At 36.3% G+C, this 17,714-nt stretch overlaps 1 protein-coding gene and 2 non-coding genes across 3 annotated transcripts; all 3 read right to left on the bottom strand.

Moving 5' to 3' along the window:
* Positions 1-468: 468 nt before the first annotated feature.
* Positions 469-17,714, bottom strand: LOC137404850 (small subunit processome component 20 homolog). Its single transcript, XM_068091078.1, has 10 exons — positions 17,666-17,714; positions 14,332-14,493; positions 10,180-10,316; positions 9,734-9,850; positions 9,486-9,643; positions 8,974-9,209; positions 8,464-8,602; positions 5,584-5,751; positions 2,730-2,853; positions 469-630 (listed from the first exon to the last, which is right to left on the bottom strand). Exons 1-10 carry the CDS (start codon positions 17,712-17,714, stop codon positions 469-471), a joined length of 1,452 nt encoding a protein of 483 aa, XP_067947179.1.
* Trnap-ugg (transfer RNA proline (anticodon UGG)) lies at positions 11,412-11,483 on the bottom strand. The gene has a single exon. It is a non-coding gene; the product is annotated as a tRNA-Pro (tRNA).
* Positions 13,166-13,237, bottom strand: Trnap-ugg (transfer RNA proline (anticodon UGG)). The gene has a single exon. It is a non-coding gene; the product is annotated as a tRNA-Pro (tRNA).

The raw sequence follows: 17,714 nt of genomic DNA, 5'->3' as shown, positions 1-17,714 counted from the left end.
AAAAGCCTTGGAACTAGTTTTGAGCAGGCTATGTATTCAGGTAGAGCGTCTTATATTGCATGGGCGCCTCTACCACATTGTAAGAACTCAGGCTTACAATGCTAGTCTTGTAAGATCAGGTAACCATCTTGAGGTATACAACTAAGGCTTGGTCCCACTGTTCACTCATGAAAGACATGGTATGAACGACGACATTTGACCAAGCCGATGTTATATGATGCACCTTTTAAAAGTCAATGGCGACCGATGGGAACCAAGTTTGCAAATAAAATTTTCAAGCTGATATGGATTGATATAGTGGAAAAATGAGTGAAAAAGAGAGGACAAAGATTTCAGAAGTGGAAGGAAAACAAAAGAAGATGATCACTTGAGATACAAATGTTTAATAGGAGTAAAGAAAGTGACTCAGACATACAGAGGAGAGTCTCACAAGTGAAGAAGATGCTCCACATATGAACTAGACAAGTATCAATTACTCACGTGTCTGAGGGTGTAGGCACAGTTGTGGACCATGGCGAGAACTAGAGGAAGCGGGCACTTGCCATAATCCCACCAGACTATCTCCCTGAAAGCCCCCAGTCTACTGTCATAGTCTGGCTCCTCGATACGGGATCGGTCAAAAGCGTTGACCTAAGGCAAACAGCATAACAACATTATGCAATATTGAGTCATATTGAATCAGAGTGGCACCCCTAAGGTGCTCCACAGAATGATACTTCAGGTAACAAACTTCAGGGAACTAAACAATGCATTTATAAGGTATTGGGACAATGTGGTAATGGATATACGAATCAAATGTGTCGACATGAATTTTGTTAAAAATGTTCGGTACAGAATCACAGTTGTCCAATTATTTGCTTTGCAAGGGTAATAAAAACAGCTTATAAACAGTGATAGATAAAGTAGTTACTATTAGCCAAGTTCACTAATTTGCCAATAGCAAGATTAGCAAATTTGATTAACTTAATGCTAATCTTACTATAATAAGAGCCGTGCGCTGTGAAGGCCACGAACTGTGAAGGTTGTGAAACCAGCCCTCATGCGCTACTGCATATTTTAACCTATGTAAGAAGGAAGTATACTTGCGATTCAATTGAATTGCAAATGGGCTGTGAGGTTTAATAGGTGTGAAATCCAGTGCAATTTTCCGTTCTTGAACTTTTTTGCTAGAACTGGACACACGAATGACAGACCAACAGACCAAAACTGAGATTTCTATATATAAAGATAGTTTCCATTGCAATACTAACAATTGCAGTATATGTGTTATTTTATTACCCAGAGCAGCGGGCTTACTGTTTTGTGGTAACTGGCCAAGATGCAAAGCGTGCTCGCTCATAATAAAATCAACTAATAAGACGCGACCAATGCGAAAATGCTCCTTCAAAAACAAAACGAGCTGAATGAGGTGATCATGCCTGACAAGCACATGTCGAACACATCAATGCATAAATATAATGAATAAATGAATCGTGCTGACACTCCTTAGTGTAAAAACAGTAAGAAGTATAACAAGCAAACTAAGGTCAAGATCTAAATTTTAAAAAAATGCAAATGAGAATATTCAGTGTGACATTGGGTGAATTTGGCGCACATTTTAAAATAGTTGACACAGATTCTACCATCTACAAACATGCGATATCTCGATGGAAGAAAATATACTACAAGTTATGCACAACAATAAGGAATCTATATATATATATAAATCTCAAAGTTTGTATGTGATCTGGTTTGTCCAGCTATAGCTATTACAATCTTTGGAATGACGAATTCTTATTGCAGAAGACTTGATCTCAGAACCTCCCGTTCCCCAAATGAAATGCTAAACCATTGAGCTATACCAAATTGATGGATTCATTGGGCGATATATATTGTTATGTAGGTGAAAATACGCATACGGTTCTCCGCTAAGACGCAATGCCATTTTATGCTTGCTCTCACAGCTTTTATTAGTAAGTTTAGTAATAGGTTACTAGCTTATTTAAATTAGCCATTGGCAATGTGCCAAACTACATTACCCGCCACTGTTTATAAGCTGGTTTTTAATACCGGTACAACACCAAGCATTTTGCTTGTGTATTAATAAATTGTGGCTTTACAATTGACCAAATACCTTGTCATTCTACTCCATCAACGTTTTTCATTTCCTGAAATTTGAACTGAAATTTATAAAAAAACATAAATGCACCACACTTTATCTGATGGGAAACTCAAGAATGTGCCTTGGCATGCAATTAGGACAAGTTTGTATTGTGGGTATTAGCTTAAAATGAATACTCAGCAATTTGTGATTTTCATCCTCAATGTGTTCGATTTCCAAAAATTTAAACTGAAAACTAGCCTGACTTCCATATTGCAGTCCAGACAAAATAGAAAAAGTAGTAAGGCACATGCCAAACTAGTGCTGCCGAGTTAAAAACCTTGTAGACGTCAATGCAAAATATACTCATATTATGAACCGTTATAAAAGAGACTATTTCCTTTATAAAAGTATTGAACAATGACTTGCAACAGAATATTTCAATTTCATAAAGGACATACAATTATAGAGCAGCCATATTTGCAAGAGAAAGCAATTTGCAAAAAGGACAATCCTTTGCTGTGTTCTTTTAGACCCAGTTGGACAAGAAGCAAACACAAATGTTTAAACCTAACAATAAAGTTTTAACATCGTTAGATAAACTAATAATCAGCATAAAGATAGCAATGTGCTTAAAGAGTTTACAGACCTCCTCGACAAAGTCAGCGACTTCCTTGCAGGCAGCCGACAAATCTCTGAGAGAAAGGAAAAGCTTCACCAACTCCATTCTAACAATCCGTTGGGTGAGGGAAGAGCACAAGGGCAGCAGCTTGCTATAACAGTCATATATAGATACAGTGGTGTGCATAAACTTGGAATCACATTGTTTTGTTCACTCAATATCGAATGGATCTTCCATTTGCTTTCTATTTTCCCGCCAATTATGATGCCATGCCAGATATTATATATCAATCTGATCAGCAGAAGATGTGCTTTCAAACAATGCATTGATTGATTTAACACAATCATTTCTGAGTGATTTATATTAATCCTCTTAAACAGATTAGCAATTTTATCTCGACGGATTAGCAAGATCTCGACGGTGTCAGATGGTGATCAAGAACAAGGGCTGGCCAATAAAATACTAATGCTCAGCTCAAGACACCTTACCAGTTCTTCTGAAGACCAACAATAACCCTACGGCCCTTTTCAGGGCCACCAATTTGTATAAAAGAGTTTGTTTGTATCCTATTTTATCAATTTTTACTAACAACATTCAAAAGCCTGCAATAAGTCTGCGTTTCGGTAGATCCACCCCCAGCAATAAAACTCTGAGAATATTTTTGAATATTTGGCATCATCTTGTTCTTCAGAATTTTCCCTTTCAAATGATATATATATTGATGGGGTTGAAGCACTTAACTCCAAAGAATTTCTTTGACAACAGCATATAAACATACATATTTGAAGATTTAACTGGTGATTCCAAGTTTATGCACACCACTGTAGATTATAACTTTATTTACACCAGTCAATGCTGTTTTGAACAAATTAGACCATGAAACAAAAACAATAAAGTAAATTATGTGTATTGAAATCAAGCTTTTTTTGCATTACGCTTGTTCTATAATGTAAATTGCTAAGGTGTTGGTGTCTTGTATAAGGTGTAATGTGTACGAATATAATGGATGGTCAGGCATATTGGAGATACGATTTGAATATTTCAGAAAGCAAATAACTAAACACACATTTAGCTACCCGGCATTAAGGGCATTTAGACGCTGGTCCAAACTGTCTATATCAGGTAGCATAACACTAAAACATAACTTTTGAAAGCGTTCTAATTCTTTTATTAGTTTTCGATACAAACGGTACTATGAACATCACTAAATATATACATGCACATCGCTACATGCCATCCACTGACACTTGTTGAAGCATGTTAAACTAACCACATCCATGAAAAAGTCTGATGATCATTTAACCATGTATATTTTTATGACAACTGCCATAGATTAGAAATTGTCATGAATGGCACTTGACAAGTACCTGCAAATGAGTGGCAATAGCTACCTGCTACTGAAGGTCACCCTACTTTTAGTTATGCCTTCGATTACTGCAATTTACTTTTCAGATCAAAGCGAACTTGCAAACAGTGAGAGTTGAAGCCTTCTAATGTGCCTTTAGACATGGATGATTTGAGGGAGTTGCTTCCACGTCGACAAAGTCTATTTGGTGTAAAACGGTTCTAAAATGGCTTTATCCCAGCCTGTGACACAAAATAGTATATAAAATTTCACTGACACAGGGTCGGTGAAATATTGGATACTATGCTTGCCAAATTTTGATGGCTGTCATTGTCAAAGTACAACATGGAATTGATCAATCATATCTTGGAATGTTGATATCACCGTAAATACAGGCAAATGGAATGGATATCGATGTTGTATTCAAAGGTTAAAAAAAGGTGACCTATTTTGTATAGTTGGGAGTTTGTGTTGGTTTGGTGTAAAGTCTTCGCAAATATGCCATTCCTAGCCCGTCGAGGAAAACACAACTCCGACAAATCGTCCTGGTGTGAATGCACTTTTACATTCAGTCATTGCATACTTAAACAGTATCCATGTTATACCAAACTGATTTTCGCACAATCGCTTCCTGCGAGTCGAGGCCTTTGTTCAATTACCTGTATCACAATATATCAGCAAAAATCCCACACTACATCAGCGAACTGGTGATCGTCTGCGATACCATTGTTCACACTATCACAAACCTATCCGCGTTTACATGAGCAAATAGTCTGCGGCATAAAATTCTCACTATATAATGCAATTACGGAAATGATGACATACTAGTCCTTTAGCAAATGTCATGAAGGAAAATATAGAAGCAGCAATCTGGGACAGCCAATCAACATCACCTAAGTAGCGCACACACTGCATGACGTCATGCATCCGTGCATGACGTCATGCACGGATGCATGACAAAATCTTAGCAAAGTTTGACAGCTGCTATGCTTCCCGACATAACTGCGTTGCCTCGGTGTTGTCATCAGCCTAGTGAGAGTCTACGAAAATTAGCAGAGAGGGTAACTCCGGCATACTGCGATACCTTATTCTTTTTAATGTATCTCAAGTTCAGTGGATGTTACAGCTGAGAGTATGTGTGGAGATGACATTCCTAACAAGTGTCAGTAACTTAACCTTCCCTTGAGCTATTCAGCTGCAGCATCATTTTAAACTCGATTATGTGGATAAATAAGAGTATGTGTCTGGGAATCCATAAAGACGGTATAAGAGAGGTTACATCTATGCATTTGAAGTTTCCCATTTAGTCTAAACAGCATGAACTAAAGAGGAAGATTAAATTTCAGTTTGGTTTCCGAAACTCTTTAGGACTGGTTTTTATAGCTGATGCAATTCGAGTCGATGCAGTTCCATGAGCTTTTATCTGGATATTAATGATCTTGCTATAAACATGGTCTCTATTATCTGAATAACATTTGCTCAGAGAATAACAATGACTAGCATGTGATCACATGAGAATGAGTATCCAGCACTTACCACAGCTGCCCATCAATGTCATCAGATTTCTTAGCCAAGTTTCCTAAAGTCTGTAGAATTCCACATTGCTTTTCTGGTGAAAGGCGTGAGGTACCACCCGTAAGGAATGGCAGCAGCTGAGTGAGGAGAGCCGTACACAATGCAGGCGCTTCTACATACTGACTGCACCTGCACATTCAGATGGAATAGACAAGTTTGATTCTCCAAGGAAAACCTCAGCAAAATCATTTTCCAATATCACTATTATATCTATAGAGGTATATCACTCATAGACGCACTGGAGTTGATGCATTTTATTACTAATATTAACCAGCTAGATGTCTATGTGTATATAGCCAACATATAAAAGATTATGAAACACACATAATTTTGATAGTCACATGAATGAGACACAAAGACATCACTTTCACTGGGACGAACTAGTAATAGTACTGAATTGATTATACTCCACTGTCTGTCAAGTTTTTTATGCCTGTTTGATAAAAGCCTAACTGACATTCATGTAAACTATAACAAAGTTTAAAGGAGATGTACCGTACTTTTCGGACTATTACCCGCTACTTTTTTTCTGATGATTTGAGCCATGCCGCTTATATAAGGGTGTGGCTATTCTGTGACTTTGTCTTTCACCGCTGGGGCGCATTAACCAGAATCTCCGGTTAGTGCGTTAGTGCGCCTCTAGCGGTGAAAGAAAATATTAAACAATGCCTAACGGTACTGTTCCGTTAGGTACTACTAGGTTAAAAAGCGTCGGTTGATACGAAACTGTGCTGTTAGGCACTGTTCCATTTTGAATAGCAATGTGGCTGCCGTATTAAAAAGCACCGTTCTGAGTTCTGGGGCCAATACAAAGGTGCGGCCTATGTATTGTTTTATTATTATTTTTTGGAAAATGAAGCAGATGCGGCTTATGTAAGGGTGCGGTTTATAGTTCGAAAAGTACAGTATTAATTATCGTATTATCTTTAAACAATTATTGTCCAATCTTTTGTACAATAATAACTTATTCGTGCTCAAATTCATGCAAACCCTGATTCTGATTCACCATTTTTTCGATGTTATTACTATTACTCTTCACATATGCTAGCACCCTGGCAGTCCAGAGTCCTATGAGATATCATCATTGGACTGATAAAGTATGGAAAATAAGCATGTGCACAATTATTCTGAACAGCCAGAAGGTGGTTGATTGGTGCAAGTATCGAAGTATCAGTCTACCAAGCCAAATATTAAGAGTGCAAATCCCATGTGATGCAATCTTTTTTTAACTTCCAACATTGGTTTAGCACTGACAGACTAACAAAAAGTCCGACGGACATGGCCCTCATTATAGTAGATATTTTCTGCACTGTCCTCATGGTTGCTAAGTAGTAAAATAAAGAGATTTATTGTAACTCCTACTGTTGGAGTTTGTCAACCTAGCCTAAATGCCACATTCTCTGCTAAGAATTTGAACCGATTTCGGTCGTTGAAAGACAACTAGAAAATGTGTTGATTAAAAAATGTGCGACATAAATGGGAAGTGAACTACTCAAAAAGTAGGGTGAGCAAGACGTGCTATTTGTTTCCTCACATGAGTGCTACCAAAGATGTTTTCTCTCTGTAAAGAACTACTACCTGATGGTAGTTTTTATAGCAAGTACGCACCATTGATACTCACTTCATCATCATAAAATATAACTGAGATCATTGCATAGAAAATATAGCTGTGCCTTTTGTGGAAAAGTAGGAGAACTTTTAGCTAAATAAACTGGAGTCGGAAATTAAAAGCTTCATGTGACCAATGATATACAGCCCCAAAGGATAGCCGACGGCGCTCATATGGGCGGGGTTTAATTATGAAGCTCTGTTGGGATTAACCCGGACACGGCACCCGAACAAACAAATATGCTGAATAAAGCACCTTGTAAATTTACGAATATTATGAACTATAGTGGTTATTTTACTTATCTGTTGAATTCATTTTGTTGTCAAATAAATATAGTATCCCAATATTGTCACCGTTATGATCAGTCAGTTGCCATTCACAAGCATTCGTGATATTAATAGTCACAATCGTAAAATAGCTCAAATTCGGTTTTGCATTTAGATTTTGAGTATGAAAACTACACTGCACAGCTTTGCCTGCTGTCCCATCTTATTGGCAAGGTAAAACAATGTGAAACCGATGAAAGACTTGGTCATTTTATATTAGGGGTGGCAAAATATTAATCAAAAACTAGAAAAAAAATGCCGTTGTTAGGGTAATTATATTTAACTTTAGGCATATACTACGACTTTTACTAATTTTAAATTTACTAAAAATAGGTAATTTGAAATGTTTTATTTTGATTAGATACATTATTTTGGTTAGGTATTACCCCTACATTGCAGAAATTCAATGTTTGCTATTGTGACCCGCGGGGTCTACTGGCTGAATAATCTAATGAAACGATAACAGCGATTCGTGTTTTCTAAAACCTAACAAGGCAACGCGACCGCCCCGCGAGAGTTGTGTTTGCTTTGAAACCCAGGCTAGCACAATCCTAATAGAGCTCCATAATTAAACCACGCCCATATGATAGCCGTCGGCTATCCTTTTGGGCTGTATATCATTGATGTGACCTAATTGAAGGAGTCAAAACAGATTACATAACATTGCTATAATCTTTAATATAATATAAACCTTCCTTCTGTTTATCCGCAGCATCATACAGGAAGCCAACTCTGATATTCACCTTAACAGACGGTCACACTACCAACTGTTCCACTCAACCATTTTGCCGCATCGGCGGAATAATTGTGCACATAGTTATTACACATAATCTCTCACGTGCATGGTCTGCCAGGCTACTCGTAATTAGTTATTTGTAAACACTTCACACTCTAAACAGGACTTACACGGAGAGTATGTTGAGCTCACGCATGGGAAAGGCTTTCTGGTTGGTGGCTTTAAGTGCAGCCTTAGACACCCTATCCTTAATGTAGGTGATAATAGTAAAGAGGTAGGGCGTTAGCATGGCCACTTCGTAACTCCCAACTACAATCACAAAATAGCAAACATAACCACAAAACATGTTACCCAGAATTTCAAAGCTGTGAAGAATTTTTGTGATTTTGCTAAGAGCTATAACATTGAAATTTTCAATGTTATAAAAGTGCATTGTACAGACTGTCTGATGCAGATAAGTATGTAAAGCGTTCCTCAGTTTAGGAGCACAGGCTATGCAGCCAGTTGTGCAACAGATGCACGATTAACACCTCAACAGAAAGAGATAAATTTCAGAATTTCAACAAAATAGTTGAGCATGAACTCTATTGCAAAAACTGTGTATAAACTAAAAACATTCCCATAACTACTACTGGCTGCTTTAAGAGATTAATAGAATGTAACAAAGGCATCTTTCTTACCAGAATCATCCACTGCAGCAAGGGTTCCTGCAGGCAGTGTTACCCTATCATCTACCTCCATAGTAACTGGTTCTCCCGTAATGGAGGAGTTGAAATCTAAAATGTTCTCAACCATTTCCATGATGAGAGAACCCACTGTAGGTTTACAGAGAGGTGCGGCAAGCAACTTCATCACTCCTGCAAGCGGTGTGTCAGCAGAGGTCGCCGAGGTCAACTTGAGTAGCAGCGGAAGATACCTTTAAGAAATTACGGAACAGTAAATTGAATGATATGAGTCTAGGAAACATATAAATGCTAATGATAATCATAACCAAAGAGTGTAGGCAATACATCGCATCTCCCTGTGTGCTAACATATAATCCTGGGAAAGTAAATAGAAATAATTGAAGTTATTCTCTCCCATCATAGTATGATAATTCCTAACAGGTAAAAGGAAGAGTGAAGAAACTTCAATTGGTCGACAAACTGAAAGTGAGCTAGCAAATTCTAAAATTAAAACTGATAATGCCAACCTTCTATAGTGGGTCCATGTCTTGATGAGGCTGAGAAGAGGAGTGGGTGCCGATGCCCCCTCAACAGTTAACCGCGGGAGCTGAGGCCATACTGCTACTTCAAATAACTCCGTGATTTGTGTTTCCGAATAACTAAAGTCTGAGTTTGTCTCCATAAACTATGAAGAAGATAAGTAAAGTCAATAAAAGAAAAGAGACAAACCATGTAGGAGACACTCATTGGTTGAAGAGAGTCGAGGGAGACAAACCTGTGTAAGACACTTGATGGCTGTTTGCCGAGCAGCCTTCATGCTGTTAACAGACTTGAAGTTAATATCTGCCCTCCTTCCATCCAATAGGCACACGCAGTACCGCAGCACACTCACCTACAATGGAAGCCTTAACACATGTAGACCTAAATTATAATGCTCAACTGGTTGGTACGTGAGGTACACAGGCCACAGCGCTCAGTTTCTAACCATCTCAATAAAACATTAAAGATCTTCAAGGATGTCCAAAATGTGAAATATCAGAACCCCACCCTACCCAAAAATCGACATAACAAGAGAATTTTTGGTCAAGACGAGTCATTATGAAGACCATCACAACTACAAAGATTGGTTGCATTTATTTCAGCACCATATACAGATACATATCTTCTACATGATAACCATCTTAGCCACACATAATAATACAATTATTCCAAAAGATTTACCAGCAGATGGAAGACTCGGCTGAGATGGGAAGTTAAGAGATGACAAAGTTTGTCCATTATTACCACGACAGTGCTCAGAATACCCAGAATTCTTTTGGGAGGAAGGGCTTTACTTAAATCCAGTGTTGAGGCATAATCTATATAGAGCAAATCATAACAACAGGTTATTTAAAATAAACTTGCAAAAGATTTTAGCAGAAAGCATCAGTATTTGTCTAACATTTGCGATTGTTTTTGATGTTTGAGATGATCTGACTACCAGGATGTTTCAAGATTAAAATCGACAAAACTCAGAATAACAACACAATACAATGCTGAATGCTCAGAATAAAAGAAACTGCAATTATGATGTCTATAGTTGCGAAGAGACCAACAGAAAAGAGATGCATAACGCGACAACTTTAAGGTAATAGCCGATATTAACTACCGCAATAATAACAACTGAAGACCTATTTTGCAAATATTTTTTTTATGAGTACTTTAACCGTGAGAAAGTTTTACCAACTTGAATCTTGAAGCATTCTGACGGTCAAATTACCACAAACAAAAGAAAATCGCAAGTGATAAAAAATGGTGATACCTTCTGATAAAATCTACAAATATTTTATATAAGTTCATCATTAAGGTTCTGGATTGGTACAAAATCACTTAAATAATGATGCGATCAACAATCAAATGGAGCAGCTAAAATCAATGGGTTTGACCAGGATGTGAACTCTAGAACTCGTGAATTCTAAAATGATAATCATATCCCTAAAAGACATATCCCTAATTATTAAAAATTTTAACTACATCTGAGAACATATTATGTAACATTGTAGCACAATTGTAAAGCGTCTCGCATCCAAAATGATAATCAGAACTCTAAACCATTAGAACTCTAAACTGCTACAGCTAGCAGGAAACCGGGACTCTTATGAACAAAATCTCCATAATGACAACAAAATACATGTATATAATGAAACTGTCAACTAAGAACATAGAAGTATAAACTAAACACATGATTGCCATGACCAGAATTTTAAACCAGGTTATCTCACACTCAGAACAAACATACTATTAAATCATCAAGCCATAATTAAGGAGAAACCTCAACACTGAACAAAATCTTGTGTTAGCAGAGGTGGCTGAAGTCAAACATTAAGATATAATTTTTTGGTGGTGTTTTCAAAATAAAAACAGGAGACACATTATTAAAATTCAATCTTAAAATACCATGCATAAAATTTACTGGGCTTGACCGGGATTTGAACCCGGGACCTCTCACACCCAAAGCGAGAATCATACCCCTAGACCATCAAGCCTTCATACATAGTGCATCCAAACGCCGCGACCAACCTGTGACTTCTTCGTAGCATTTCCATAGCAACAAAGCGCATTAAAATGTTTACTACAATAGAAGCCGTGTCCATCTATTTGAAGCCACAGCTTGATGTTGGGAAAATAGATGGCGTCACATGGGATTAAAGTTCAGACATTTGCTTTATCAACCAGGCACACTACTAACTGCGTCTCTTAACCACCTCGCTTCATCTCAGAATATTGTGCAGATAGATAGTTCACACGACGATTTCCCGCAGAGCGCCGGACCACCAGGCCACTACTGTGTTTTAAAATCAGATTGTTCTTAAAAAGAATATTAGGCTTCACCGGAATTCCAACCCGAGACCTCTCACATCCAAAGCGAGAATTACACGTCTATCAAACCTGGATTAATAAGAAATATAGACTTTGCGAACAAATAAACCCTGAATCTTTGATAGTTGTTAACAAAATAGCCATTAATAGCCTTTGCTCTTTGATAGCAACAACAAAATAGCCATTAAAATGAATTTCAACATCAGACCATTCTTAAAAAGAATATTTGCTTTCACTGGAATTTAAACCCAAGACCTCTTGTACCTAAAGCGAGAATCATACGCATCAAGCCTTAATTAAACAGAGAGCTAGACTCTGTGAACAAACTCTGACTTTTTAGTAGCGTTTCCATAGCAACAACAAAGCATATATTAAAATGCATGAGTAGCCTGGCAATCTAGTGCGCCATGAGAGATCATCAGCTGTAATAACTGTGAATATAGTGGAACCTTGCCATGCGATTTTTATTCGTTCCAGTGTTGGCATCGTAAGGTGAGAATGTCGTATAGAGGGGTATAGAAAACCCATAGCAATTATCTAATGCAAACACCCCCTAGGTAAAAACCATCAAAATTTCATATACATACTGTAAGTGTTAAAAATTAGTAACAAAACAGTATGTAAACCTTAGTAACTATAGTTACCTATGGTAACCTTATTGTATTTATTGTACACATTTAGTGGTTATGATCAGCAATAAAATGTAACATTATAATGAGCTATGTGTCATAGGTACAGTAGAAAGTTCTTCCCTTCGAGACAGACGTATAACATAAACATTGAATTTAATTTAAATGAACTTAAAGCTAAGTTTTAGTATGTATTCTACTAAACTTCAACTTCGTCATCGGCTAAAATTTTATCAACTATTTGTTTCCGGTTTCGTTTCCACTGTAACTAATAACGAATTTTGTACGTTGAACTAAGAAAGAGCGAGCATAAGAGCTCTTTTATGCGTTGTAGGAGAACTTTTGGCAAATAGCTTATCAGCATCTTCGTTATTCCGACGTATTTAGCACATTGACTGATAAATTGGAGTAACAAATTTTTTTGCTGAAATCATATGGAGAAAAAATGTTTTGTATGAAGAAGGCAAAAAGCCGTGTTCTACATCGTAGAGCGTAAAAATCGTATAATTGTTTCACCATAACCCAAGGGCGCATTGTACAATTATTCTGCAATTCAATTAATGGGTTGACGAAGTTGATAGGGTGCCAGTCTACCGAGGTGACCGTTACAAGTTGAATCTTGCTTGATGCAAACCTTTTTCCAACTTTTAATAATAAATTATGGTAATGATTTATTATTAAAGGTAATGATTATAAAATAAAATAGTTCTAAAAATATTGGGCTTGACCGGGATTTGAACCCGGGACCTCTCGCACCCAAAGCGAGAATCATACCCCTAGACCATCAAGCCACAACTGTTTGACATTGTAGAAGCTACAACAATAATCCTACGCTTAGCCACATGTTTAATAATATGTATTAGAAGTATGAGATAAGCATTCCCATTATTTAATTACATGGCTGAGTGCATTCCAACAGAGGGGTCTTATCAGTAGCAACTCTATGCTGTGTAATAACTGTGCATTAAGGTATCTACCTTGAGCAAATTAATTCTGAAGATTACGATTAGGGTAGGAATAAAAACACCTTTCAGTGCAATTCTAACTGAAGGTACAAATTTTGGTTTGGGTGTGTGCACGTGCGCCTATCTCACAACCTGGGTTTATGATTATGAGAGTTTAGGCAATGAAATCATAGCTAGTTAGCCGTGGCAGCGGAAATGCCACGCCTCCAATTGATAACATATTACTGATACACCTTCCAAAAACCCACTTCAAAAAGTAGCTAGGGTTACTTAATCACAACAGTTCTACTTTTCCATTCTTTATTTTGTTGGTGACTACTATATACTAAGTTTTCCTTTCCTAAATGTTAAAAAAAACTCCAAAATTGTGTATCAAATAATTGGTAAAGTCCGTTTTTTGAATAATAATAATTCTTTTAATTATTAAGAGAATTTAGACTTCTTTGTTAGTTTAGACTGATAAAAAAGTTCTCCAGTTAATACTTATTTTTTTAGCAATGGTTCTAAGCTTAAAAAACATGAAAAAAATTCAGCTCAATGCAAGTGTATGCAAATTTTTTGAACGTACGCCGCCACCGGAAGTTAGGCTTTATATAAACCGATGTTTATATGATTGTCTATACTCTTCTATGTTCTACTCTGCTCACGACCAAGTGAAGCGATGTTAAAGCTATCTCAACAGACAAATAACACATGTAACTCGTAAACTAACGTGAAAATGGCAGAGGTCTTTAAACCAGACAGAATCATGAAATAGCCATGACCATGGTCGGTTTAGACACCAAAGAATAAATTGTTTTGACCAAAGAATAAATTGTTTTGACTAAGCAATACTATTGCATGATGACAGATTTCCTGTTATAAATATTCTAGTCTACAATATATGTAAATAATCTGAAAGTAGACGAACAAGGACTGACCTCGATTAAGGATGGGTGTAAATGGATCAGTTACAAGGTCTAGCAGTATTTCCAACTCTTCTTCCTGACAACCAGCCAGGAATGAGATAACAATACTACGCCGGAGATCGCCTCTTCCTCCACGACCTTTTGTCTCCTTGCCGGTTGAGTGCAACATCCGACCTATCAACACAACTCACAGTAACCACAGACTGAAACAGGAATAATCTTCCCCGCTCGATAGAGAACAGCCCTCACTCGCTATTTATGCACATACCAATCTATAAACCAAGGGTTCTCAGACCTTGAAAGCATACCAAAGCATAGATGATAAAAAAAATATTTACAAGGCAGAAAAACGTGAAAATAGAGAAAAAAACTAAATCAAACTTAATGGTAAAAGGTTGTTATTTGGCTTATCAACAATCGGAAAGCAGCAAGGATTTAGCTACCAGATTTTTATTGACACATATCGTTAAGTATACTGTTAATGTAATTGTTTCCTGTTTTTCAATCAGACTTTTTTCTCATTAATGTGCTGTGCATATCGTTGAAGTTAAATCAACTGCCAAAATCTTCTATTCAACTCTTTCATTTAAAAGAAATATGTCAAAGACAGTTTGGTAGCTCCTTTTGAAGAAGCCAACTGTGCAGACGACATAGAGGTACGTGTGCAAGTATAGTAACAAATAATGTTATGTTCAGTACCACCAGAGTGTGAAACTCCGTTTTTGATGACATCAAATATGAATGATTATCCTATCATGTCTATCTAACCAGTCGGAGCACTTGTTTGACTGGTTATGTTACCTAATAGAAGTTATCTTCTCTATGCATAAACTATAGCTCTCTATGCATTCTCTAGCATAAACTATGGTTGAAATATACCGACTGCTACATTGAAGAGGGAACAAGTACATTACCGCCTAACCTCAGAGTTCAAATACTCAGTCTGTAATATCATTCATCCCCTTTTACCATTTTTACTACAACCCTAAATAGAACACAATTATTTTGTAAGTAGCAACATCTTGCTGGTTTGAACTGGTGCCTCATAAACTTAGCTTCTGTAAAAGACTTAGGAAACCTAAGTAGATTGAGCCACATTATGTGTATTCAGTTGTTTGGAACTAAGGCTTTATCCTGACTATCTTTAGTCTATAAATAGAAAAAAGGTGTCTTGTAAGGAACACAAGCTTTGACCATGTTATCTGGCCATCAATTGTAGCGATTCATACAAATCTAATTACTGTATTCAGCTTTTCTTATAGTCTCATTAAAATAGTGAGACATCTCAGTGTTAAAGATGAACTCTCACAAAATTTTAGTAGATTTATCTGAAATCATCGGTATTTTTTTATCATTTGCGATCATTTTTAATGTTTGAGGTGATCTGATTGCCAGGATGTTTCAAGATTAAAATTGACAAAACCTGATCGCGATTTAAACACTCAGATCAAGCGAGAGTGTGATTATAGTCTATGGTATTATGTCTATAGTTGCAAAGAGACTAACAGAATAGAGACCCGTAATGCTGCAACTTGAACGCAATATCTGATATCAACTATAGCAATGATAACAACTATAGCAATGATAACAACTATAGCAATGATAACAACTATAGCAATGATAACAACTATAGCAATGATAACAACTATAGCAATGATAACAACTATAGCAATGATATCAACTATAACAATGATAACAACTATAGCAATGATAACAACTATAGCAATGATAACAACTATAGCAATGATAACAACTATAGCAATGATAACAACTATAGCAATGATAACAACTATAGCAATGATAACAACTATAGCAATGATAACAACTATAGCAATGATAACAACTATAGCAATGATAACAACTATAGCAATGATAACAACTATAGCAATGATAACAACTATAGCAATGATAACAACTATAGCAATGATAACAACTATAGCAATGATAACAACTATAGCAATGATAACAACTATAGCAATGATAACAACTATAGCAATGATAACAACTATAGCAATGATAACAACTATAGCAATGATAACAACTATAGCAATGATAACAACTATAGCAATGATAACAACTATAGCAATGATAACAACTATAGCAATGATAACAACTATAGCAATGATAACAACTATAGCAATGATAACAACTATAGCAATGATAACAACTATAGCAATGATAACAACTATAGCAATGATAACAACTATAGCAATGATAACAACTATAGCAATGATAACAACTATAGCAATGATAACAACTATAGCAATGATAACAACTATAGCAATGATAACAACTATAGCAATGATAACAACTATAGCAATGATAACAACTATAGCAATGATAACAACTATAGCAATGATAACAACTATTGCAATGATAACAACTATAGCAATGATAACAACTAGTGATGTCATTTCACACATATTTTCCTTCTAAACATTCAAGCCATGACCAAGTTGGTTGATTTCAACCTTGAAACTTCCTGGCAGTTAGATCACCTCAAACATACAACAATCACAAATCATAAAAAATGCCGATACTTTCTGATAAAATTTCTCAAAATTTTGTGCGAGTTCATCTGTAAGTATCAAAGTCGATGTTTCAGAATTCAGGCCTTTATCCAGCTTATATTTAGTTTACGAATAGAAGAACACTGTCTTTTATCAAACACAAACTATTGGTCTTTGTGACACAACTCTAAAAACAAGTTAATATCAATTACTGAACCACAGAACGACTTCTCATGAGCAGCCTTTGGTACCAGACCTGTTATGACTTTATGAGAGTATAATGCAAACATTATAAAAGCATTATATAACATTCAAAAGGGTTTAACTAAAATATGAAAAGTAAAAGAAACATAGCAGGACATATCTGATATAACAAAATATCTTGCTGATTATAAATTGCATTAAAACTTTATTTTAAACCAAACTGTTTATGGCAATTTAAACATTACAAAATAGAAATATAATCCCACAGATGTGGCTAAACCAACTAAACTAATACGGAGTGTGCTCTGCGTGTCTGATCAGACTTCACATATAGATGACACTGAGTGACAGGCTCAGCAAAAGTTGGCACGTACAATCTAAAGTCTGGTAAACACTATATCACAGGGTGTCACTGTTAATCCCACAATACTTCGGTGAATGACTATTACAAACTCATCTGGGTTTACATCACGGAATAGTCCACAACATTCTCATTATAAAATGCGATCGATGAAACGATAAAATACTCATTCGGCAGCAAATGTCATGAAGGGAAATGTAGATCAAGCAATCTGCGAGAGCCAATTACCATCACCAAAGTGATACACATTGTATAGACTGTCAATGAATACATGTCGAAATATCAAGAAAGTTTGTGACAGCTGCAATGTTTCCCGACAT

Source organism: Watersipora subatra, chromosome 9, assembly GCF_963576615.1.
Source record: "Watersipora subatra chromosome 9, tzWatSuba1.1, whole genome shotgun sequence".
In the NCBI taxonomy this organism is placed as follows: Eukaryota; Metazoa; Bryozoa; class Gymnolaemata; order Cheilostomatida; family Watersiporidae; genus Watersipora; species Watersipora subatra.
Note: the sequence above shows the minus strand (reverse complement) of the source record. Positions and strands in the feature narration are given on the sequence as shown.